This window comes from Oncorhynchus kisutch, linkage group LG13 (genome assembly GCF_002021735.2).
Source record: "Oncorhynchus kisutch isolate 150728-3 linkage group LG13, Okis_V2, whole genome shotgun sequence".
Taxonomy (NCBI): Eukaryota; Metazoa; Chordata; class Actinopteri; order Salmoniformes; family Salmonidae; genus Oncorhynchus; species Oncorhynchus kisutch.
Genome location: NC_034186.2, coordinates 42,347,411 through 42,374,564, shown reverse-complemented (window position 1 = coordinate 42,374,564; position 27,154 = coordinate 42,347,411). Strand labels below are relative to the sequence as shown.

General features: G+C 42.3%; 1 protein-coding gene across 1 annotated transcript; it reads right to left on the bottom strand.

The window, feature by feature from the left end:
- Positions 1–53: 53 nt before the first annotated feature.
- LOC109902342 (zinc transporter 7-like) lies at positions 54–26,844 on the bottom strand. Its single transcript, XM_020498623.2, is given in 12 exon segments — positions 54–1,024; positions 2,405–2,554; positions 2,671–2,761; positions 12,883–13,018; positions 16,825–16,872; positions 17,637–17,789; positions 21,703–21,759; positions 21,762–21,834; positions 22,035–22,122; positions 25,212–25,325; positions 25,961–26,062; positions 26,657–26,844. Coding segments are annotated over 12 exon segments (1,140 nt in total). The 5' UTR covers positions 26,737–26,844; the 3' UTR covers positions 54–976.
- Between the last annotated feature and the right edge of the window lie 310 nt (positions 26,845–27,154).

Here is a 27,154-nt window from a genome sequence, read left to right as displayed (position 1 = left end):
TTCAAGTTAAACTATCGAAATTTCAACCTCTGCCAGTAATGAGAGAAAATAAATTATATGCAGTAAAATCATTTATTACATTTCAAAATAAGAATGGAACTGGCCAACTGCACACTTGGCCCATTACATTAAAGTAAGACCAATGAGGGCAATGAAATCATGGCTTTTAGGCTTACATCGGTTTTAACCATCCTCTTTGACAAGGTCGTACGCAGCTGTTCAAGGTTCAAATAAAACCACTGTGTGCCGTCCAGGGAATTATGACAATATTCCCTTAGGAAAAATACCATGACAACCCTCAAAGGGATGCTGGATCAAGGATGGAACCAAGGGGTTGGAATAACAAGACCCATGTTGGTCATCTGATTCCTTTTGGGTCTGGAGGGACATGATTCCAGTCCATGATTTGGTGAAAAAGGCACTTAAGAAATCCAGAATGACAGTTGAACGGCTCAAGTGTGCAAAGTGCAACTAAATGGCCAAATGGAATATGCCCCTTCTTAATTGTGTGTGACTCATATGGACGTATAAAAATAGACCATCTATGGATCTTACATGGTTGCAGGGCTTAACACGAATGTCCATTGAAGTGTACTTTAACACAGACAATAGTTACAAATGAATTAAAATCCCATCTTAAAATGGGGGGGGTGGGGGAATGAAAAACCAAAATAGGTCTCTGACATTAAGATAAACACTTCCTAAACAGTAGAATGGGTGGAAGTGGGTGTGTGCAAAGTTCTCGTTTTCCCCGCAGACGTCGCATCACAATTGGCAAGTTTTGGTTTCCCCCGTTTTCTTGTGTCCTCTCAAGAGTCAGTGTACTTGTCCTGTAGCTGCTTCCATCTTGGTCCTTGGTTTGTGATGTGGACTTTAAAACCCAGAGAGATGCGGGGTTTAGGGGGGAAAGGGTGGAGAGGAAACCCCACAGCAGCACACAGAGGCTTTGGTCCCAGGGAGAGACGAGGAACGAGTCCTACATCGTCGCCACTTCTATCTGGACATACAGTTGCCGTACTCCAGCCTGTGGACAAGTACAATGGAGAAAACCAGTCACGATTTGCTTCAACACCTGTCACAACAGTGAAGATGGTTCCTTTAATGTCTGACATTTCTGTGGCATGTTATTACCTAGTACAGGTGTAATGTAATTCTAATGATAATGTTAAGATGGTCTAGTGGTAATGGCAGAGCTCTTAATACTTGGCTGCTACATCTTTGTTTCTCAAACCTTCCACCTGGACTTGAATAGACCGATTGTCTGTCCATAAACCATCATTTAGGCTGCTGACCAGTTGGCGGTTATTTAAGTGATAATGCCCTCGAAGCCGGTGTTTGGAGGATGTGCCAATATATCATCCAAACACTGGCTTCAAGGGCATTATCACTTATACAACGGGTTACCAACATGTTTTCATTACCATTATTTTATTCATCCACAAGATATAGTCCCAACACATCTATGGTTGCTACCCAAGCCGGCTGGTCATTCGTTCTATTGGTTCGGTTGTCAGAGACGCAACCAAGTCGTTCAGTCTTTGTTCTTTATCTATGGATGCGACCCAGTCGTCTGTTCTAAATGTTCCATTGCCATACCGGCTGGCAACGTTCTTATCCCTTGCTTGCTAGCTAGGCAACTACAGCTAACTTTCAGTCACGTCAAAAGAATAACAGTAGCTGTATTTGCATAAGCTGTTTTCTAGTGACATTTATTTGGATACATCCATAACAATGAGCTAATGAGGCGCGATTTCACCTGGCATAGAAAATGTGCTCTCTCGTCAGGACACTGTTGTTCAGAGGAGCTAGCCAACAACACAATCACTTCGAAAACTGAAGCTGTAAAGACTGCAAACTAGCTGCACGTCGTTTCATTTGACCTTTTTTCAATTTACATTTCTTTGTATATATCCATAAAAATGATGCCAGCTGATTCATGATTTTGACTGGCTGAGAAACGCTGTCTTCCCGACCCGACTCCGAACCCTACATGTTACTATGGGACAGCTGGAGATCAAATATTGAAACAATGTTGCAAATGTCAGACAGCAAGGTTTATACAAAACTCTGCTGTTGAAAACTAAATGTTAGTTTTAGAAATGTGAGAATGTCTAGATGTTTTTTATAGTGGCTGGGCTGATGAGACAGTGGATTGCACGGTCAGATGGAACCGAGTAAATAGGCATCATCGATTTAGCCGGTGGTAACTTGTGGAATAGACAACTGGAATGCGCTTTTAACCAATCATTATTCAGGATTAGACCCACCCATTGCATAATAAGTAAATGACATATGTTCCAATGTTAGTGATTTTGTGGTTTCCCATCAGCTGCTGGATAATCAGTGTGTGTATTTGTAGGAGAATGACCGTCTGACATTACAAAAGGATGGGTTCCTCTCCTACCTGTGTGAAAATGTTGTGCGTTTGGCTTAGAATCCATTTGCTGTCAGCGTCAGGTGCAATTAGCAGCTTGACTGTGCCAATGTAGACATCTGTGCATAGGGTCCAGAAGTGAGGCTCCTGCAGATTGTACACACCCTGCAACTGCTGCACCTGCAAACACACACAGTTCACACCTAGATTTATATGACCATTTCCCCTTGTTAAACATTTAACATGTTCAGCATTGACGTGAGGGTATGGTTGAGGCATGGTTGTGCAGCACTTACCCTCTGGTAGCATTCTGGCAGGGCATTGTCCAGAGAGGGCGGAGTTCGCTGCATCAGAATCCCAATGGACTCCCTCAGCAAAGGCACTACACTGTGGCACAGAGGGTAAGGGAGAAAAATAGCGTGACTTACTTCCACAACGTTTTCCTGTCAACACTGGCAGACCCAGGGCCAAGGCATGTCACATCTGGCCAAAGTGATATTGTGCTTCTGGGGCACAAGTCACGCTGAACAATATGAACCCTGGACAATGACAGCTTGCTTGGTTAGGCATGTAGGTGGTAGCCTAGGTACCAGTCTTTGGCTAATCTACTCCCTGTACTCCATGTCATGTGCCAAAGAAAATGTCCTTTCTGCTATCTTCAAATATGAACATTAAATGAGCTCTAGGAAAGATGAGGATTTGTATCCTGAATCAAATCACCCTCACAGCTATCCTCAAATTACAACGATTATGCAAATATTGGAACCGTCACCCCCCCCCCCCCCCCCCCCCCCCCCGCACTGCGGCAGCCATTGCATTTCTCTTATTTTTTTTAAAATATATATATACTGAGTGAGTGATCGTGAGGGCCGGAGGTGTGTGTGTGTTGAAATCACTGCAGCAGGCAGCCGAGGAGACAGCAGCGCGCACGTCGCACGTTTACCAGTTCTATGCAATGATTTGTGTATAAATAAAAACATTGGCTATTTAGATTATCATTATGGAGACACTTATTTCCAACCCGTTGTCCATTAACGCAATATAGAACTGATGTGGGTCAAGAAATAAAAAGGCAACAAAGCCCTGGAAAATGGCATGGCGCACTAGATAAACTCGCTCGGTGGTTTAAACTGCAATCTGTGTCGACTTTTGCTTACGGGAAATTTTATCAAGTGAAGGGTTTGAGCACTGCGCGAGTGGAAATTTGAAATGGAAGTTCTGGAACTCCCTTGCATGCTTCGGTTATGGGGAAAAGTCCACAATGAAACGTTTGCATATGTTGGCCATTAAGTGGCCTATTGATTTATGTCATTATAGGCTACCGTAGTCTACCATTTGATACAATAAAATGTTGAAATTACAAAATCTCTGGAGTTATTGCAAATCAATTTGTGCCACTTGTGTAGCTTAACTGCAGCTAGCAAACATTTTGTAAATATCGTATGACTTCAGTTTGTTGTTGTAGCGTTGTGTTATGCAATTATTAATGGCCAAGTTTAGTTAATTAAATTGGAAGTTATCAATTGTGATCATGGTCAAAGCTCTATTGCAATTGCTGATCAGCTGTTAGAAAGCGTCAGCTTAGGCTACAGGTAAAAACATCTAATTAAAATAAACAAAGACAAGCATTGGCCTATTCAGTTCATATCCATATTATTAATATTTGATTCGGCAATTGAAAATGACACCATCCTCAGTAGCCTATTCCAGCAGGTTATTGGACAACACAAGCACTTGTCCAGGCTACTGTAGGCCATATTATGTAGGCCTATAAAGGGGCTACAGGCTACCTGTATCTAGCTATGCAAAATAGAATTAATCATAAACCCAGATTTAGCCTATTGAAATGACAAGTCAATCGTGCAAATAGGCCAGTTATAAAACGGGTTGTAGTGTTATTAACATCTGGCTCATAATGATGGCACAATTGCCAGAAAATAGCCCAATGTTTGGGATTGTGATCCTCTGTCCAAATTTTGTCACTCAAAACTCTCCTGTCGGATTTATATATAGTTATGCAAAAAGGGATTATTTAAAATTTTAGCAGTCAAACGAGTTAAAATGACATCCCACTGGTGGAAAATGATCTGCAAAGTTTAATAAAGATACATTATCTTCTCTCCTGGCTTATTCAAATTCCTTTTACATGACGTTAGCTCACAATAATTATTATATTGATGACAACAGAGTTTTGCTTCTTATGTTGATATTCCTTCATTCGCTCAATAACGTTATGGGGAAAGGGTTTGTATAAATATGACAACTCCTCTCGCTGCGCATCCATTTTTTGGGGCTAGTTTTTCAAGCCTTGTGGGCAGATTGAGTGGTGATTGTGCTAGAAATTTGGGCTAGATCTGGCAAACCCAGTCTTCACATTGGTATCCGGTTGCTAAGAAACCGTATTTGCCCAGACAATCCTGTCAAAAGTTGCTAGCTCAGTGTAAATACATACTGCAATTAGAACCACAAAATATCTTATTTTGAGGCTTAAAATCTAAACTACAACAACGTGCCTAGCTAACAGCTAAATGTTTGTTTTTGACTTTGTTAAAAATTCTTTATCAATGACAAGGAGTGGCAAGCTTGCCAAAGGGATTGGTACTCAAGACTATGCAGGTAGGACCATACCATACAGAATTGGAAGTCACAGAAGCTGCTTTCAGAGAGCAGGAATACTGCACTGCAGACCCTAGCTGGCTGCAGCCGAGACTACTAGCATAGTTGAACAATGACTTCATGAGGCTGGACAGTGCCACGTCAGCCATTCTTGATCCTTCCTTTTGTCTCCTCGCAACCATCTCGCGGCCACAGTTTAAAAAAAATCCCATTGCATGTCCCGCCTAACCCCTATACCAAAGCCACAAGGCCGACCACCACAGCATATGTGAGCCATCAGAGGGTTTGGCAGCTTTCCCCGTTCCCAAAACCCCACTCACTCCCCTCTTCTCCCCGTCATTATCCCTGAATCCCCTACACCCCACCAGAAGCCCCACTCGGTCCATGTCAACGTAGGCAAAACTTTCCCTTTGCTCTTCCTCCACGTCTACAGTCTTCCTTGCACTACATGCTAGTAGCACACTACACTAACCAGCTCGTCGACATATAGGCTACTGCACATTCTTCAGCTTTGCCTTTGAGTCTTAAGGGTCTGGTCGAAATGTAGCCAATGTTCCCCTACCCAACATTTTAATATGAAATCAAAGACTTGATAATGGCCGACAGGAAAAGAGAACCTTTGAAGAAATTTAAAGTCACATTGACTCCTTATTTATGACATGTATTCCACAATTATAACAGCCATGAACTTTTTGTTTTGACTGTCATTTTGTAACAACTTAAATGACAACCATTTTCTCAAAACGGTCTTTGAATTGAAGCTAAATAAACAAATGGGAAAGAGTTTTGTTTACGTCGGTCTGTTCTTTAAGATAATATTTTCCATGGGCTGCTTCTCAATACACTGATATCACCCTTCTGTATCTGCAGTGAAAGGTGACAGAGCGGTGTTTGTCAGACCATGAGACATCCCGAAAATCGGTCTTCTCACGAAAATGTCTATAGTATCCAAAGGGTTATGACCACTATTGAAAGGTGTCTCTCCCAATTTTGCTCTAGGATACCCACAAGCCTTGTCTGAAAGTCCCTGGTACCAGTTTTTTTTATTTTTTTATGAATGGAAGTATATATATATATATATATATATATATATATTTTGAGATATTTTAGACATTTAAACTAAGGGGATAAATACATTTCCTGATCTTTCTTATATAATCACAGACACATCAGAACAAACTTCCTTTAGATGTTTTTTGGAACCATCTATTGTTCCATGTAGTGAATTTGTTAGCAATTTCCAAACGCCTGAAGGTACCATGTTCATCTGTACAAACAATAGTACGCAAGTATAAACACCATGGGACCACGCAGCCGCCATACCGCTCAGGAAGGAGACGCTTTGTCTTCTAGAGATGAACGTATTTTGGTGGGAAATGTGCAAATCAATCCCTGAACAACAGCAACTGCAAATGGGGACAACGATCATACTTTTTGGAGAAATGTCCTCTGGTCTAATGAAACAAAAATAGAACTGTTTGGCCATAATGACCATCATTATGTTTAGAGGAAAAAGGGGGAGGCTTGCAAGCTGAAGAGCAGCATCCCAACCATGAAGCACAGGGGTGGCAGCATCATGTTGTGGAGGCGCTTTGCTGCAGGAGGGACTGGTGCACTTCACAAAATAGATGGCATCATGAGGAAGTAAAATTGTGAATATATTGAAGCAATATATTGAAGCAACATCAAGTTAAAGCTTGGTCGCAAATGGGTCTTCCAAATGGACAATGACCCCAAGCATACTTCCAAAGTTGTGGCAAAATGGCTTAAGGACAACAAAGCCCTGACCTCAATTCTATAGAACATTTGTGGGCAAAACTGAAAAAGCATGTGCGAGCAAGGAAGCCTACAAACCTGACTTAGTTACACCAGCTCTGTCAGGAGGAATGGGCCCAACTTATTGTGGGAAGCTTGTGGAAAGCTACCTGACATTGGACCCAAGTTAAAAACAATTTAAAGGCAATGCAACCAAATACTAATTGAGTGCATGTAAACTTCTGACCCACTGGGAATGTGATGAAAGAAACAGCTGAAATATATCACTAATATTATTCTGACATTTCACATTCTTAAAATAAAGTGGTGATCCTAACTGACCTAAGACAGGGAATTTTTACTGGGATTAAATGTATTTGGCTAAGGTGTATGTAAACTTCCGACTTCAACTGTATATATAATTTTTTAGATACCTTAAAAGGAGTCTTTATAGTCAAAATCAAATAGCTAAATAATCCTTGGTATGACCATCTTAAAACAAGTTCATATGTTAGCTTAGAACCCCCCAATCTAGAGGGTTAAACAGGGGGATTTTGATATGTTAAAATTCGATTTCCGCAGGGAAATTTAAGGCCAATGTCTAAAAATATTTGGTAATAAGTGGAAGGAAAGGCATCTTGTGAAATGCCAGTGACTTCCTCTTCCCCAGTTGACTAGTTAAGATTATGAAGGTATGGGCAGCAATTAGAGAAGCTTTTATAAATATATAAATACATAAAAAATATATATATATATATAAATAAACTATAGCTAGCTAACTTTAGCTACGGAAATAGATGTCGTTTTGCTATGTTTTTGGGAAAGAATATTGTTTGCATCCATGAGCTAGCTAGCTTTTTTTATGACCAGCACTGTAGGTGCGCGAGAACTTTACCAGCATCATAGCATATGTATCGCTAAAGCGTTGTGATGAAGCGTTTTCGCTCCTCCCTTGTACTTGACTGAAGAATTAAAATCACTAATTGGTAAGAAACTCCCCTAACCTGGTTGTCTCGGTCTTAATTGAAAAGAAAACCCCCCAGAAGATACTAGGCCCTCCATGGAATGCGTTTGAGTCCCCTGATTTTGAGCTTTGAACCAAGACTCAAAGCGCCAATGTGTAACATCCCTGGTATTGGCATCTTGGAAACCAATTCACCAAACATTTTCTCACCAATTAGTGGACGTCTAACAAGTACAGGATCTTTAGCAAGGCACACAATAATCAGCCACTAAGTATTATCGATATAACAGTAGCAAGAGCAGTATAGGCCTAAACCCCTCAGTCAAGGGAGATTTACCACCCCCAAAAAAAAAAAAAAAAAAAAATTAAAAAGTGGGAACATCACACTCACCAGGCAACCAATACTAAACAGTAGGCAACATTTGACTCTGACATTACTGCATGATGAGGTTGAAGCAAATCCAGTTTCTTCCCAATGGGGAAAATAATGCTCTTCCAATGAGGGGCTGCCAAAAAGTGTCAACACTGTTCTGGAATTCCCCATGTTGTAAAGAGGGGGAGTCAGACCCACATTCTTCAAGGCCTTGGCGTGAACAGTCTTGGAGTTGAACAATGAAGCAAAACTATGGAAGCTCCACCACGACAAGACCAGAAGAAAATTAAGCCTACATCCACCCGTTCTGAATGAAAGCATATGTTCATCATGAGAACATCTACAAAAAGGACACAGACCTGCCATGGATAACATGGGTTGAGAAGTTAGAAACACAGTTTAAGATGGATACATAAATCTCAGACGCATGGCCTTGAACACGATACTGACCCAAGCCACTGAAAAGAGGTGAAATAACAATTCAAAAGAACATGTAAACCTGTTATTAAATAGAGAGCCAATGGCAATGTAGGACATGTGGGTTAAGCATGACATGCTAGTGAAATCTCCCCACATCTAAAACCATCAGAAGTCCCTCTGATTCAAAGGAGCATGAAAAACCTATTATTATTATTATTACAGTCAGCTACACTAGGATGGTTACCTTAAACAAAATGGTGTGGGTTTAGTAGACAGGGGAGGCCGAAACTACTCTACATTGTCATTTAAAAAAAAGTAATAAAATGAATGAAACTGCCCAGTAGCTAGGTTTCTATCCAATTGGCGACAGATTTTTATGTGAATATTCAAAATGCTGCATTAAAAATAAATAAACTCTTAAAATAAATGTGTTATCGCATTTTCAACTCTACCAATGGTTTTATCAAACTTTAACGATAATATAGCAAATTTGCCCAGTCTGGTTGACGCATGCTCTCGAGAAGTTCGCTGATAAAGTGGACAGGTTATATGATGAGATATGGATAAGAGCAATAATTGTATTTGCTAATTGGCAGCCAAGCACCGATCATCATCATTACATTTTACCGACAAGATCCCACCACGTCGAATGAACAAATGGCGTGCCGACATTTATGAAATTGTACAGACATGTCCTGTTTCCATCAGCCCTGTTGTGATGTTTTTTTACGCGTCAGGTAATTCATCTGCATTAAGATAGTTGGATGAAAACCTGGTTATTGTCAAGAATTGACGAAAGTAGTGTCAACTTTCTGCCTTTTCCATCTTTCAACTCTTTATGTCTCCTCAACTCAAGAAAACGTGACAGCATTAAAGAGGGAACACTGAAAACACAAGGCCCTATGTGAAAGGCCCTCCCCATCAGAAAGGGCTTGTGTGGAGGTGGTTATGTGGAGGAAGGGCTCATTACCTAACCTCAAGCCCTCACCTTCATTACCAGCCAACACGATGGCTCTTCTGCCAAGTCTAGTTCATGAAAGGAAATACCTCAAGGGAATGATGTAACAGAGGTCAAAGGTAAGCGTACACTATGACTAATATGTACGAGTTTGGAAGTGATGAATTAAAAAAACATTTTTTTTTTTTAAATGCTTCAACTTCAAGCCTTCAATAATTGGGTCAAAATAAACAGCATTCAAGTTAACGCATAGCACTCACCCGTTATATGTAATCAATGTACTTTTGTATGGCACCTGGGTATGCACTGTTCAAACATCTAACAATGAGTTGCCACAGTAAAGCCAATTCATCTTAGCACACCGTCGTTTCTTTAACATCATTTCAAATGAGCCAAATCACTGTCCCAAAAGGCCTTGATTAGTACTCGTATTTACATAGTGTCCTAATTTATTCACGCCTACCTTATCTGGTTTCCAGGCTTTCACCTGGGAGTCATTACCCAGCCTTTTCCTCCAGCAGGGAGGGAGGAGCCTCAGCCGGGCTCTTGGTCCCAGCAGCAGAGTCCCACATAAGGCCACAGCTAACCCACAGCCCCACAGAGAGAGCCAAGGGGCCCGCAGGGGCCTCTAACCACCTCTCTCCACTCTCTAATCACAGGCTGCACAGACTGTTCCATCTGTCCACAGCCAACCCAGATATTCCCCCTTTGGTGCGAGGCCAGCAGCCACCAGGCCTTGACCGAGGCACACACAAAGAACCACACTGGGACGGCCCAAGGCAAACACACACGTGCAAAGGGTCTGTGCTTGGTTCTGTACAGTTTTTGCAAGCTGCAAAGGTTTCTTCCAAGTATGGCCGTTCAGGGAGGATGGGAAAACTGCACCCCCCCCCCTTAATAGTCCTCCTGCCTCCAAAATGTGGTCAATGTCAGCAAAATAAAATATAGTCAACCAGCTGAGGTTCAGGGAGCACACACACTGACTTCCATTTCTCCAAACAACCCACTGTCCTTCTGCCGGTCCAATAACAGAGAGAGAACTACGGTCCATTTCACTAGGTAATCAAATAGAAAAATGATATCTGTAGGCCAATATTGTTTGAATCTTGAATCCCACAAATGGATGATGGCAATTCCAGAACAGTGGAGAATATACTTCAAGTAATTACACAACTTTCATTTAGCGTTGTTCTGGAATAAATCCAGCCCTCTTTGCAGTGCTAAAGGTTATCAAGATATCACAATACGAGGTCCCAAAATAACTTCACACAGAAGTTAAACTAACAGGAAGGTGATTACACTCAAACCAACACACATCAAGGCCCGTGGAAATTAATCTCCGATCCCGCACAACCATCTGGGTGGGGGTCCAACAAAATATCCAAAGGGGAAATGTTTTCAAATCCCTGTTTGACTACTCGCTCGCTCTCTATTTTTTCCCCGTCCAGCCGCTTAACAAAAACAAGTACAAACATTCTGAAAATAATAGCCAAATACCAGCTGCGGATTAGGTGGTTTTACAACGTTGGAGGTTAGTTATGTTTTTCGCTACTTATTTTGGGGCTCAAATCTGCTTCATTATTTTTATTTGCTCCTCTCCCTCTTCATTCTTCCCCCACTTGTTCCATTTCGCACCTTTATTGAAATGGCTCTTTTACGAGCCTCGCTCGGTTCCAAGATGGAATGCAACATGCTGTAGAATAAGCCTAGGTGGGTTCGTTTGTTCTCATTGTCCAACATGTGAACTGTTAATTTCTTTGCCTTTCACAGATGGCTATCGAGAAAAACTTGAGGAAAAATGCTTAAGTCTCAAGGACAAAACCACACTCAGACAGATCAAGAAAAGGGGGAGAAAGCCACACTAAAAAGGATGGCTTTGTTCACACATATTTAAAACGGAACCGTCACAGATCACAACCACATTCCAGAGAGGAGGGAAGAAAAGGCTCAAAGACAGAGATGGCGAACAAGTTTACCAGAGAGGCTTTACTCACCAAGTTCCCCATTTGCATAATGGGGCCCTCTCCCCAACCACTTTGTCACTACTGTATGACTAACAGAGGACAGTGAAGAATTGAGCAAAACATGAGCAGGAGAGCCACTAAGAACTAAATGCCTCTTTTCTGGGTCTCAAGACTCATTAAAGTCCATTCCTCACCAAAAATATTTTTTCAAATCCCTCTGGATTTCAGCAGTTTTGCAGGTCCATCTACCACTGGGTAACAAAATCTGAAAAGCTAAATCTATTATTTAGATGCCAAAATGTCACTCTCTCGCTTCTCGTAGGGTCACGAGCTGTGTAAAAGTTGGGCTACACCACCTATCTGCTGGGAATGGCCAGGTGGTCAAGGAACAATTCTTGGCCCTCCCATTCGGCCTGTTGGAGTGACTGGCACTCTATTGCAAGTGCGACTAGTTCTGTCTGCTGAGGTTGGCTCGGTCGGTCTTCACCCCAAATGAAGAAACCAGTTTAAGTTTACTGGTTGCTGAAACTTCCTGAAGCTTGACGTAAATCATGAGTCATATTTACTAAAGCTCCTTAAGTCAGATGTAGGCTACACAGAACATTCAAATCAATGCTGGGCATTATTTAGTGTAGAGAGAGCATGACTCTTACACTGCATAAAAAGTCTACTTGGCAACATCTTGGCAGTAAACGTTTGAAGAATGCTACAAAGCAGGACAGAGCATGATTTCTGGGATGCCATATGTTCTGGGAGCCACAAAGACTCCACCCCACTGTACAAGTCCTGTAATTCTGCACTTTACAGTGGTGTTGGCAGCGTTTGACAAAGATTAACAGTGGCCAATTTGAAGTGGTGAGACAACATGCCCGAATGCATGCTTGCCTTCTCTGTCGTTTCATCTTGTTCTGCAGCACCAGGAGAAGTGAGTCTACGGTGGAGACTGACCCACCCTTAAAGACATTTAGCTGAATAGCAGAATACCAATACTCATCATCATGGGAGAAGCCAGTGTGCAATATTCCCTGGGCTCAGCCCTACATGTGGAGCGTTCAATAGATGGGGATTCTTGTGAAATTGCTCTGGTGTTCGGTTGTTATGATGGCAAGGCGAAAACAAAGTGACCGACACGTGAGCTAAAAAAATATCTATTGGGGTGCTTAATGAAGTGGCTGCACCAGTGCAGAAATCAAACAAAGGCAATATTGCCTAAAAAGAGAAGTACATTACTGTTTTGAGCTTACTTTGAAGGCATTTTAAATCCATCCTGAAGACAACAGTTCCAAATTTTACTGGTGAAAATGACACAGTAAATCTAGCCCTGAGTGTGTGTGTGTGTGTGTGGTACTTTCCTGCAGCAGTGTGACGATGGTCTTCAAGTTTCTCGCTTGCGGGAATATTTGTAGAAATTAGTGTGTGGCCTGTTGGGAATCGTACTACTGTGCAAGGTCAACTGACCTGACTCCGATCAGAATGGAGATGCACATGGAGCAGATGGGGTCAGCGATCATCAGGTCATACTTCTGCATCAGGAGCGCTGAGATGATCACTCCCACACTGCCCAGTGTGTCAGCTACGATATGTAAAAACACCCCTGTAAAACAACATGGGTAGTCTTAAGTATTTCATATCATCCACAAATCATTTGTCCCACAATATAGATATATATAGTACCAGTCAAAAGTTTACAAACACCTACTCATTCAAGGGTTTTTCTTTAATTTTACATTGTAGAATAATAGTGAAGATAGCAAACCTATGAAATAACACATATGAAATCCTGTAGTAACCAAAACAAGTGTTAAACAAATCCAAATGTTTTATTTGAAATTCTTCAAAGTAGCCACCCTTTGCCTTGATGACAGCTTTGCACACTCTTGGCATTCACTCAACCAGCTTCATGAGCTAGTCACCTGGAATGCATTTCAACTAACAGGTGCGCCTTTAAGTACATTTGTGGAATTTCTTTCCTTCATGTGTTTGAGCCAAATCAGTTATGCTGTAACAAGGTAGGGGTGGTACACAGAAGATAGCCCTATTTGGTAAAAGACCAAGTCCATATTATGGCAAGGACAGTTCAAATAAGCAAAGATAAAAATGACAGTCCATCATTACTTTAAGGTCAGTCAATCGGGAAAGTTTGTGACTACACTTGAAATGATCAAGTGCTATGATGAAACTGGCTCTCTTGAGGACCGCCACAGGAAAGGAAGACCCAGAGTTACCTCTGCTGCAGAGGATAAGTTACCAACCTCAGAAATTTCAGCCCAAATAAATGCTTCAGAGTTCAAATAACAAGACACATCAACAGTACAGAGGAGACTGCGTGAATCAGGCCTTCATGGCCAAATTGCTGCAAAGAATCCACTACTAAAGGACACCAATAAGAAGAGACTTGGGCCAAGAAACATGAGCAATTGACATTAGACCGGTGGAAATCGGTCCTTTGGTCGATCTTCCCATGTGTGGTTCTCACAGTGAAGGAGGAGGTGTGATGGTGCTTTGCTGGTGACACTGTCAGTGATTCATTTATAATTCAAGGCACACTTAATCAGCATGGCTACCACAGCATTCTGCAGAGATGCGCCTTCCCATTTGGTTTGTGCTTAGTGGGGCCATCATTTGTTTTTCAACAGGACAATGACCCAAGATACCTCCAGGCTGTGTAAGGGCTATTTGACCAAGAAGGAGAGTGATGGAGTGCTGCATCAGATGACCTGGCCTCCACAATCACCCAACCTCAAACCAATTGAGATGGTTTGGGATGAGTTGGACAGCAGAGTGAAGGAAAACAAGTGCTCAGCATATGTGGGAACAACAAGACTGTTGGGAAAGCATTCCAGGTGAAGAGTGCGCAAAGCTGTCATCAAGGCAACGGGTGATTATTTTGAGGAATCTCAAATATATTTATATATTTTTGGTTACTACATGGTTCCATAGGTGTTATTTCATATAGTTGGTCTTCACTATTATTCTACAACGCAGAAAATAGTAAAAATAAACAGTCAAGGCCATGACTAGATACAGTATCAGAACATTTATATAGTGGTCAATTACCATTTTTTTATAACTCCATTTTATCCACTTTTGTTTAGTCCTTCAATTGAAATGCAACATGAATGGAATTCCATTTTGGAGTTTGGCTGGGGTTAGCCTTCGGAAGTTGAGATATTGTGTAACACATTCATCGTAGCACAAAAAAAAAAGAAGAGGAAAATAAATAAGCATTTACCAGGTATTTAAAAGGAGCACGTCAATAAGAAAAAAGTATAATTTGCTACTGTGCCTATAACCTATAATTTGACAAAAGAAATATCAACCATCCTCCTGGGTTCTAGCTTCATAACAATGCCACCCAAAGAAGAGGCAAGGTCCTCAATCAATGGCCAAAAGGGAACCGTGGTTAAGTCACCTTTTGCACTGTCAGCTCCCCCTTCCCCTCTTTCTCTCTCCTATCCACCTCCTCCATTCTCCAGAGCCCCCTACGCCACCCCAACTTCTGTGTGGGCCCAGTGTTTCCCCTGAGCAGGCCTCCCAAAAGGCCCAGTCGCTCTCCCTCTCTTCATTGCTCTCTATGTGCCGGGTGAAAGGGACAAACTACTTTATCCTTTCAGCCCTTTCCCACAGAAGCCTGGACAAAGGAGTTTAGTGACAGTGCTCCTGGACTCTTTCTCAGATGTAATGGTGCCTTGACATTTCCCCACCAAATTCAAGTTACCAGACCCATTAAATCTCACTCCATTTCAACGTTTTTTTGCAGAGATGTTGGAAATACTGTCAAACAGATAGTAGGACTATGTCAAGGCAGTCCTACTATGTCAAGGCAGTCCTACTATGTCAAGGCAGCCGTACCCTATCATCTATGCATAACAACCCCCCCCCCCCACACACACACACACAGTATTCTTCCCTTGAACTGGATGAAAATGTATCCCTACAATCTCACATGCAACATTATAGCCCATTAAGGAGGTGTCGGATGGTAGTTTACCAAGTCTGACGTGAGTAAATATTTTAAGAAGATCAAAATAGTTTGTGCACAGTCCACATACAGTGCATTCGGAAAGTATTCAGACCCCTTGACTTTACACATTTTGTTAAGGACCAGCCTTATTCTAAAATGGATTACATATCCATTATTCTCAGAAATAATTATTAATGGTTTATTCTCAGAAATCTACACACAATACCCCATAATGACAAAGCAAAAAACATGTTTAGAATTTTTTACAAATGTATAAAAAAAACAAAAAACCTTATTTACATAAGTATTCAGATCCTTTTCTATGATACTCGAAATTGAGCTCAAGTGCATCCTGCTTCCATTTGATTGGAGTCCACCTGTGGTAAATTCAATTGATTGGACATCATTTGGAAAGGCACAGAGTTGACAGTGATTGTCAGTGCATAAACCAAGCCATGAGTTAGAAGGAATTGTCCGTAGAGCTCTGAGACAGGATTGTGTCAAGGCACAGATCTGGGGAAGGGTACCAAAACATTTATGCAGCATTGAAGGTCCGCAAGAACATAGTGGCCTCCATAATTCTTAAATGGAAGAGGTTTGGAACCACCAAGACTCTTCCTAGAGCTGGCCGCCCGGCCACTGAGCAACAGGGCGGGGGAGAATGGCTTGGTAAGGGAGGTGACCAAGAACCCGATGGTCACTCTGACAGAGCTCTAGAGTTCTTCTGTGGAGATGGGAGAACATTCCAGAAGGACAACCATCTCTGCAGCACTCAACCAATCAGGCCTTTATGGTAGAGTGGCCAGACGGAAGCCACTCCTCAGTAAGACAGCCCACTTGGAGTTTGGCAAAAAGGCACCTCTTTGGCCTGAATGCCAAGCGTGACGTCTGGAGTAAACCTGGCACCACCCCTACGGTGAAGCATGGTGGTGGCAGCGTCATGCTGTGGGGATGTTTTTTAGCAGCAGGGACTGAGACACTAGTCAGGATCGAAGTAAAGATGAACGGAGCAAAGTGCAGAGATCCTAGATGAAAACCTGCTCCAGAGCGCTCAGGACCTCAGACTGAGGTGAAGATTCACCTTCCAACAGGACAGCGACCCTAAGCACACAGCCAAAACACATGAGGATCTGCAGAGAAGAATGGTACAAACTCCCCAAATACAGGTGTGCCAAGCTTGTAGCGTAATACCCAAGAAGACTCGAGGCTGTAATCGCTGCCAAAGGTGCTTCAACAAAGTGCTGAGTAAAGAGTCTGAATACTTATGTTAATGATTTGTAATAAAAATAAACTGTTTTTACTTTGTCATTATGGGATAGTGTGTACAAATTGATGAGGGAAAATATTTTTTAAATCAATTTTAGAATAAGACTAAGGTGAACAAAGACTAGTAAAAAGCTGCATCAAATTAGTCAAGTCATTTCAATGTTCAGTACCTTGCAAAATCTGTTTGCTGGAGCCCTTCCCTGGCGTGTGCAGTTCATCTGAAATAAAATACAATTCATGCATTAATTAAATACAGCAGACAATTAGTATTGACTATAGAACAGGGCAAACCACAAATGAGATTTACAACAGCCTTTCAACTACCTGGATAGGTTAATCGAGACTTCTGCTGGGACACAACGAAAGGGGAGTGAAGTGCTGCCACATATGCTTAAAGCTCCAGCTCACATATCAAGTTCTAGCAAATACTAAATTGTGTGAATAGCAATAGACAACAGTAGAGCGAACAGTCAAGAATTGCATAGTGAACATTCAGGCCTAATAAACTAATCCCCCTGCCCTGACATCATTGAGTCCCCTTGAGCAGACAGCATCAGCAGTGTGGCAATAGCGCCACCTAGTGTTTTAGGCAAGGTGGAATTTTGCACATTTGGGCAACTTATCCAGTGTGTGCAGAGCTTAAAAATAAATAAAAAACATTTTAAAAAGAGACATCACAGACCCAGGTAGGAATTGATTTGGGATTGGACTTTTAAAGCAAACACACAGAAGCGGAAAACTAATTTAAAATGGGCTTCAATAAAATCACCAACAATTGTGATTCTTTTAGGAAATTGTTGCCAGTTGCCACAAATCATACACTAAACATTCACTCTCCTCAAATGGTTTAGCATATTTACCTAAATTAAGATTTTAAAACATTGGATGCCACTGAAATAACTACCAATTCTAGAACAAAATTGAATCTCTCATACTGCATTACAGGCATTTGGTTCTGTGCTAGGAAGTGCTGTTCCCTTACCATGGCAGTGGGGCTCCTCGTGGGAGTGGCTGTGTCCATGTCCGTGCCCTCCGTGGCTGTGCTCGTGCCCATCTCCATGTTTGGACTCGTGCCCATGCCCCCCATGGCTGTGTCCGTGACCTGCATTGCCATTGAACAGAGAGTGGCTGTGACCTGTGAAAGACCGTAAAACACACATTACACCTACAAATACATTTGTGTTGTCAGTTCCATTGAACATAAAAAGGCAAATGACTAATAATTTGGTCTTGGTGTTTAGGGTCTATTAGGGGGTGCGCCCTACTTGAGGAATGTGTTCTGTAAAAGCACCTCAACGTTTGGAGAGGTGCCGACTAAGGGAAAGTACAGTGGGAAAGCATTCCGACTCCTTGACTTTTCACATTGTTACGTTACAGCCTTTTTGGGGGGGGGTTCCTCAATCTACACACAATACCCCATAAAGACAAAGCATAACAGGTTTTCAGAAATGTTTGCAAAATACAAAACTGAATTATCACACACACACATCCAGACCCTTTTACTCAGTACTTTGAAGCACCTTTGGCAGCCATAACAGCCGTGAGTATGACGGTATACGCTTGGCACACCTGTACTTGGGGAGTTTCTCCCATTCTTCTCCACAGATCCTCTCAAGCTCTGCCAGGTTGGATGAGGAACGTCGCATCACAGATATTTTCAGGTCTCTCCAGAGATGTTTGATCGGGCTCTGGCTCGGCCACTCAAGGACATTGAGACTTGGAGCAGGTTTTCATCAAAGATCTCAGTACTTTGCTCCGTTCATCTTTCCCTCAATCCTGACTGGTCTCCCAGTCCCTGCTGCTGAAAAACATCCCCACAGCATGATGCTGCCACAACCATGCTTCACCCTAGTGATGGTGCCAGGTTTCCTCCAGACGTGATGCTTGGGTATTCAGGCCAAAGAGTTCAATCTTGGTTTCATCAGACCAGTGAAGCTTGTTTCTCATGGTCAGATTCCTTTATTAGGTGCTTTCTGGTAAACTCCAAGCGGGCTGTCATGTGCCTTTTACTGATCTCCCAGTCCCTGCTGCTGAAAAACATCCCCACAGCATGATGCTGCCACAACCATGCTTCACCCTAGTGATGGTGCCAGGTTTCCTCCAGACGTGATGCTTGGGTATTCAGGCCAAAGAGTTCAATCTTGGTTTCATCAGACCAGTGAAGCTTGTTTCTCATGGTCAGATTCCTTTATTAGGTGCTTTCTGGTAAACTCCAAGCGGGCTGTCATGTGCCTTTTACATGTGAATGTGCCCATTCTACCATTAAGGCCTGATTAGTGGAGTGCTGCAGAGATGGTTGTCCTTCTGGAAGGTTCTCCCATCTCCACAGAGGAACCCTGGAGCTCTGTCAGAGTGACCATCGGGTTCTGGTCACCTCACTGACCAATGCCCTTCTCCCAAGATTGCTCAGTTTGGCCGTACGGCCAGCTCTAGGAAGAGTCTTGGTGGTTCCAAACTTCACCATTTAAAAAAGATGGAGGCCACTGTGTTCTTGGGGACCTTCAATTGTGCAAAATATTTTGGTACCCTTCCCCAGATCTGTGCCTCGACACAATCCTGTCTCAGAGCTCTATGGATAACTCCTTTGGCCTCATGGCTTGGTTTTTGTGCTGACATGAACTGTCAACTTATATAGACAGGTGTATGCCTTTCCAAATCATGTTCAATCGATTGAATTTACCACGTGTACTCCAAATCAAGTTGTAGAAACATCTCAACCATGATCAATGGAAACAGGATGAGCTCAATTTCAAGTCTCATAGCAAAGGGTATGAATACTTACCTAAATAATGTTTCATTTTATTAAATTTTTTATAAATGAATACAAAAAAAATATCAAAAAAAACTGTTTTTGCTTTGTGTTTTTTTTGTGGTTGTGTGTAGATTGATTAAACTTTTTTTATTGAATCCATTTTAGATTAAGGCTGTAACGTAAGAATGTGGAAAAATGGAAGGGGTCTGAATACTTTCCAAATGCACTGTATAATTTCTAAAAAATAAAGTTGCACACTTTGTTCCCAACAATTTAAATGGGTAAACCTTAACCGTTAGGTTTACCCATTCAATTGTTGAGAGCATATATAGCTAATCAAACTGACCAAAGCCACACTATAGGCAGAGCAGAGTCAATCTCCCCTGACAGACAGAAGAGCAAACCACGAAAGGTGGAGCTGAGGTGAGCACAAGCAGCAGCAATGACGTTTGCAGAATGGAACGTTTGCAGAGGAGTGTTTGTCATCTTTGACTGGATGCGAAGCTCAGCAGACTGAGCTGCATATCATGTGCTGCAGCTTTAAGTCAGGTGCAGGTAGTGCGACTCAATTTCCTGCCACAACTAAACTCAGTAAAACAATGGTAAAAAAAAAAAAAAAAGTGCCTCTCAGGACCCTGATAATTCATAAAAATCCAAAGAACTTTACAAATCTCTATTGTAAAGGGTTTAAACACTGTTTCCCATGCTTGTTCAATGAACCATAACAATTAATGAACATGCACCTGTGGAACGGTCGTTAAGACACTAACAGCTTACAGACGGTAGGCAATTAAGGTCACAGTTATGAAAACTTAGGATACTAAAGAGATGTGGCCAGGGCAATAAATTGCAATGTCTGTACAGTGGAGACGCCCAAGACAGCGCTACAGGGAGACGGGATGGACAGCTGTGGCAGACCACGTGTAACACCTGCACAGGATCGGTACATCCGAACATCACACCTGCAGGACAGGTACAGGATGGCAACAACAACTGCCAGAGTTACACCAGGAACACAATCCCTCCATCAGTGTTCAGACTGTCCGCAATAGGCTGAAAGAGGCTGGACTGAGGGCTTGTAGGCCTGTTGTAAGGCAGTTCCTCAGACGTCATCAGCAACAACATCGCCTATGGGCACAAACCCACCGTCGCTGGACCAGACAGGACTGGCAAAAAGTGCGCTTCACTGACGAGTCGTGGTTTTGTCTCACCGGGGGTGATGGTCGGATTCCCGTTTATCGTTGAAGGAATGAGCGGTACGCCGAGTCCCGTACTCTGGAGTGGGATCGATTTGGAGGTGGATTGTCCGTCAAGGTCTGGGGCGGTGTGTCACAGCATCATCGGACTGAGCTTGTTGTCATTGCAGGTAATCTCAACGCTGTGCGTTACAGGGAATACATCCTCCTCCCTCATGTGGTACCCTTCCTGCAGGCTCATCCTTACATGACCCTCCAGCATGACAATGCCACCAGCCATACTCCTTGTTCTGTGCGTGATTTCCTGCAAGACAGGAATGTCTGTTCTGCCATGGCCAGCGAAGAGCCCGGATCTCAACCCCATTGAGCACGTCTGGGACCTGTTGGATCAGAGGGTGTGGGCTAGGGCCATTCCCCCCAGAAATGTTCGGGAACTTGCAGGTGCCTTGGTGGAAGAGTGGGGTAACATCTCACAGCAAGAACTGGCAAATCTGGTGCAGTTCATGAGGAGATGCACTGCAGTACTTAATGCAGCTGGTGGCCACACGAGATACGGACTTACATTTGAACTCCCCCTTTGTTCAGGGACACATTATTCAATTTCTATTAGTCACATGTCTGTGGAACTTGTTCAGTATATGTCTCAGTTATTTAATCTAGTTATGTTCATACAAATATTTACACATGTTAAGTTTGCTGAAAATAAACGCAGTTGACAGTGAGAGGACGTCTTTTTTTTTAGTTTAGTATCGCGCCACATATGAGGCAAGCTATTAGAGTGTTTGAAAAGTGTACAGTGACTGGTGACTTAAGAGCAGAAAGGGGTTAGGCAGTGTCTGAGGGAATTTGAGAGAACAGCTTGGGGGACCACCAAGTAAATAAACTTTAGGGGACACAAGTGATGAGTGCATGAGTAGAATCAACTCATGGCTCCACCCCAACACTATATGCTTTTAGGCCTAGCATAGAAGCAGTACAGGGACTATCAGGAAAGCGTGGAGTGACCACTTGCAAGAGAATGAAGATTAGGAAAACATGGAGTGATATGGTAGATGTGTAAAGTGACTACGGGGAGAGAGAGAGCGATGTCCTCATCTTACCTTCATCCCCTCCGTGAGAGTGGCCGTGGCCCCCGTGCTGAAATACAAAGATGCCACCAGGTTCACCAGCAGCCCAGCGACAGACACGGGGAGCAGACGATCATGATTCACGTGTGGCGGCTCCAAAGCCCTCTGTCAGATGCAGCAGGAGACAAGACCAGTCAAATCAACATCGTTATTGAGATTTGGCCATCTTAAATAAAAGTTGATAATATTGTTGAATCACAGGTGCTTAGACAATATAAGACAAGGCCTATCAAAATCATTCAAATCAATGTTCTTTTCAATATGTGAAATACTCCTAATCAAACCCATTGTGTTCTGTGGCATACCTCTACACCTTCTGAGAAAATGAAGAAGGCGGTGAAGATGAGGAACAGGCCATTCACAAACCCTGCCAACACCTCCGCCCTCACATATCTGAAAACAGAAAGGGAAGTACAGTACACACAGGTCAATAATAGAGGCTAATCAATGTGACTTAAAAACAGCTGGAGCTATTTCAGTGCCAACAGAAATTGTATTTGAATTCCATCATTTTGTATTTGTATTAGGATATTGAATTTGAATGTAATATTTTTTAAACGTGTAATGCACAAATAAAATCCTTTCATTCATAAATTGAGATATTCATTTCAGTTTCAAATACTTATTGCATCGAGTTAAATGTAAATGAATATTCAAATTGAATATTTATATATTCAGTTTCAATATGGTAGATATTGCATTAATTGTGTATCAAGTTTACAAACTATAATTTCAAGTTAATCAGATTCAAAACCAGAGAGAACATCCTGGTACCTTGCCAGCCAGGAAAGGCAGAGGAGAACAGAGGATTAAACTCTACAGTAAACAGAAGCTTATGGTGGTTTCTAAAGCCAATGTGGCATGTTGAATACATTTTGCCGCCTATGAATTTGGCGCTAACGTTTAAACTATTTTGGCTAATGGGCCACAAAAAAAAAAAAAGAAGGTAGATAGATAACTGTTACACTCCCTATCGTCAAACATCTCATTCCATAATCATGGGCATTAATATGGAGTTGGTCCCACTTTTGCTGCCATAGCAGCCTCCACTTTTCTGGGAAGGCTTTCCACTAGATGTTGGAACATTGGTCTGGGGACTTGCTTCCATTCAGCCATAAGAGCATTAGTGAGGTTGGGTACTGATGTTGGGGGATTAGGCCTGGCTCGCAGTCGACGTTCCAATTCATCCCAAAGGTCTTTGATGGGGTTGAGGTCAGGGATCTGTGCAGGCCAGTCAAGTTCTTCCACATCGATCGACAAACCATTTCTGTATGGACCTCGCTTTGCACACAGGGGCATTGTCATGCTGAAACAGGAAAGGGCCTTCCCCAAACTGGTACCACAATGTTTGAAGCACAAAAATCGTCAATGTCATTGTATGCTGTAGCTCTTAAGATTTCCAGATTTCCTAGCCCGAACCATGAAATACAGCCCCAGACCATTATTCCTCCACCAAACTTTACAGTAGGCACTATGCAGCCGGACAGAGAGCAGTCCTGGCATCCACCAAACCCAGATTCGTCTGTCGGACTGCCAGACGGTAAAGCGTGATTCATCACTCCAGAGAATACTTTTCCACAATGGAAACCCATTTCTTGAAGCTCCCGACGAACAGTTCTTGTGCCCGAAGTTGCTTCCAGAGGCAGTCTGGAACTCGGTAGTGAGCGTTGCAACCCGAGGAAAGACGATTTTGACATGCTACGCGCTTCAGTGAGTTTGTGTGGCCTACCACTTCGCGGCTGAGCAGTTGTTGCTCCTAGACGCTTCCACTTCACATAACAGCACAGTTGACCGGGGCAGCTCTAGCAGGGCAGAAATTTCACAGGCCAATGTTTTTCTATGGAGATTGCATGGCTGTGTGATTTTATACACCCATCAGCAACATGTGTGGCTGAAATAGCCAAATCCACAAATTTGAAGTGGTGTCCACATACTTTCGCATATATCGTGTAGTTTTAAGTCTCCATCAAGGGTCATCATTATAAGGGTAACATGTGACTGACTGGGTTAAGACTGTTGGCCTGCTGAGCTAAAGCCTAGGCATTAGTCCTGTGACTTGGATGGTCTCTTCAAGGGGGTCAAAGGGGGGTGAAGTGTAACGCAAGTGGTTTGGTGACAACGCTCATGTGATGAGTGACTTGTCTGAGACCTGAAAAGTTGCATTGTCTGGCGCTCAGGATACCAGGGCCAGAACCCCATCAGTAAAACAAGTCTTCAGGTCTCAGGCAAGGTTGCTCATCACATGCATAGATCACCAAACCACCTCTGTTGCGCTCATTAAAAATGGAGGGCACAGATCCTTATGCCGCCGTTTGTCACGGAAAATGGTAGGCCAGATTTCGAACCCAGACAGTTTGGTGCTGTGATCTCTGAGTAGGAGGTCAAAGGGCAGTGAAATGTGACCGATGTGGTCCGATGAACCACGCTCTTTTGAAGAGTAACCTTGCTGCAGACTTGAAGACATGTGTTAGCTTCCTGAGTTCCTCCCCAGGGGCTTTAGCTAAGTGGATCGGCACAGTCTTGTGACATATAGGAGACATGGTTCAAACCCAGTCAGTCACAAGAGCAAAATGAAATAGGATGTAGAAAGGCTATGACAGGGTTATTCAACTATATTCTTATGGAGGTCAAACTTGTGACACGTCCTTCTAACGTGTCCTACGCGGCCTGTGATCAGCATATTAGGGAACAGAAGGCGTGTCCATGTCCAAGAGCATTAGCTTCAGGAATGGGGTCATAATAGCTTATAGCCAAAACGGTTCAAACATTAGAGGCAAATTCATTGGAAAACTATATTCAACATGCCACATTGGCTTCAGAAACTTTACCACAGAGGAGAACAGATAGCTTTTGACTACCTTTCCTGTCTGGAAAAGTACCAGGCTTACATTTCTTTTTTTTTTATCTGAATTTAGAGAACTGAAAGCCTCCGAGAAGCTGAATATATTAAATATTGATCAACTTGAAATTATAGTTTGAAAACTTGATACAGACAACGAATTCAATATCTACCTTATTGAAACTGAAAATAAAAAATATTGAACTTCAATTTGAAATTATTTTGAACATTCAATGCAATATTCATTCAATTCAGTATCAAATCATGAAATACATGGTCAATTAAGACTTCAACGATTCCATTTGTGCATTACAAATTCAAAATCATAATTCAGAATTATAGAACCTAAATACAATTTCAGTTTGAACTGAAATCACTCCATACAGCTGCAACACCTTTGCTACATTAGTAGCAATACACACATCCAAATATGTACTAAAGGTGCAGATTTTTGCAATCACCAGCAGGATTGACAACCCTGGATATCAATAAAGGCATAAAATCAAAAATACAGATAATCATACACGCTTGGTAAGACGTCACAAACTTCAAAATGTAAACATTAGCAGAGGCTCCTTAGCAGTGTTGGAGGCGGCGTTACCTTTGCTAGTGAAGCTACAGTCTACATTGATTGCATACGTACCCATATGAGAATGAGTCATTCGACCTCCACCTGGAAATCACGGAGGCTGCAAGTCCGGCTAAAAGTGCAGTGCAGTCAAAGAACATGTGAAAGGAATCTGATATCAAACCTAAACTGAGAGCATATACACACACACACACACACACACACACACACACACACACACACACACACACACACACACACACACACACACACACCACAACAAAAAAAAACTTGTTAGACTGGACTGTCTCCCGCACCAGATATCCTCCCCAAGCTTTGCAATTGCCGGGGGTAAAAGTTACACTAAAACACAAACAAATAGTTTTTTTTAATGAATGACTAAGTTATGGGTGATAAAACATTATTATTACATTAACATTATTATTATTATTATGATGCACATATTAGTTCTAATTGGCTAGTTACTTGTATATGGGAACATATGGATTTTATAACAGTGACATTTTAACCCCAGCAGCTGGTTCCAGGCAACAATTTGAACACATGTTGCAGATAGGATGTCCTGGCAGAAATCCATGCATAAAATACAGCTATCAAGATGGATAGCCATTTCAAAACACATAACCAGGGAATAACATGTGTCTAGCTAGATGTTATAATGTAGTTTGTGGTGCATTCCCACTGATGGGAGCCAGTGCAAGCAACGGGCATTGTTGGTACAACGCTTGCTTAGACATACGTGGCACATCCTGAAATAAGAGTTGCGTTTTTAGGCTTTTCCCGTCGAATGATACGGAACTTACCTGTTACTCCATATGCCGTACGATAATTCAACAAAAGCAAAGGACAGATTCAGACAGAGAAAGAAAAACAAATTGCGTGATGTTTTATCAGATAGGATTGATCTGGGGGAAAAAAAAGAAATTTCACTGAGTTAGTCGCAGCTAGCGCGAGTTATCAACCAAGCCAACGTCACTTAAACTAACGTTTGCTAGCTTGCGCTCATCAAAACAGTAGAGCCAGTTAAGAATGAGAAGTACCTACCTATGTCAAATGTGCAAAATTGCATCAATTTCCTGAACACGCATGTTGTTGACCGCACACAAATATTTAATACTATACAACCGCCCCCCTCCCCTCCCCTCCCTTAGGCTAGCTAAGTAAGTCGGGAAGTAACTAACTTCCAGCTGTGTTGGCCAGACATTCGTGCATCTGAAGCTAACTGGCTATCTAGACAGCTAACTTAGCCGTATGTTTGTCTATGGAGCTAAATAACAAATATCTATTTGGTCAGCAACCAAGATGAATGGTCCCATACCCCTAGCAAGCTGTTTTTGGGAGCTAACGTTAGCTAGGTAACTACAGCATAATCTTTTGCATCATATATTTCACATCTGAATTAAACTAGCCAGTGAGCATAGAATCAAAATAGCTAGCTAACAAGCTAATTAAGACCTAATAAAAATACAGCAAGAACACAAACAAATAAGACAATTTACCTGAACCATCCTGAAATCTTGGCGAGGAGGTTGAATTTGGGTGGCTTGTACTCGTCGTCTTTTATAGATAATGGTAACATTTTAGCAGTCCCTCACAGGTTGTGCCAAGCTAGCTAGCTAAATACTGCTGGTTTGAGCTGGAACCACCAACTCAGCTCTCAGCCAATACCTCCGATCAATAGAGGGCGCTTGCGCTACCAAAACATGTAATACATGTTATAGGGACTGTACTGCCTGCCTACAGCTATGGTTCAAGTGGTTTTCAGACAGATTCTCAAATAAAGCCAATGAATGGTATGCTGGTGTATGGATACAGTAGGCAATCCTATATTCTGGGGTTCCCATATGGAGGTCCAAGGGCCCCCAGAGTTCTCATTTAATTTTTTTATTGTACCTTTATCTAACCAGGCAAGTCAGTTAAGAACACATTCTTATTTTCAATGACGGCCTGGGAACAGTGGGTTAACTGCCTGTTCAGGGGCAGAACGACAGATTTGT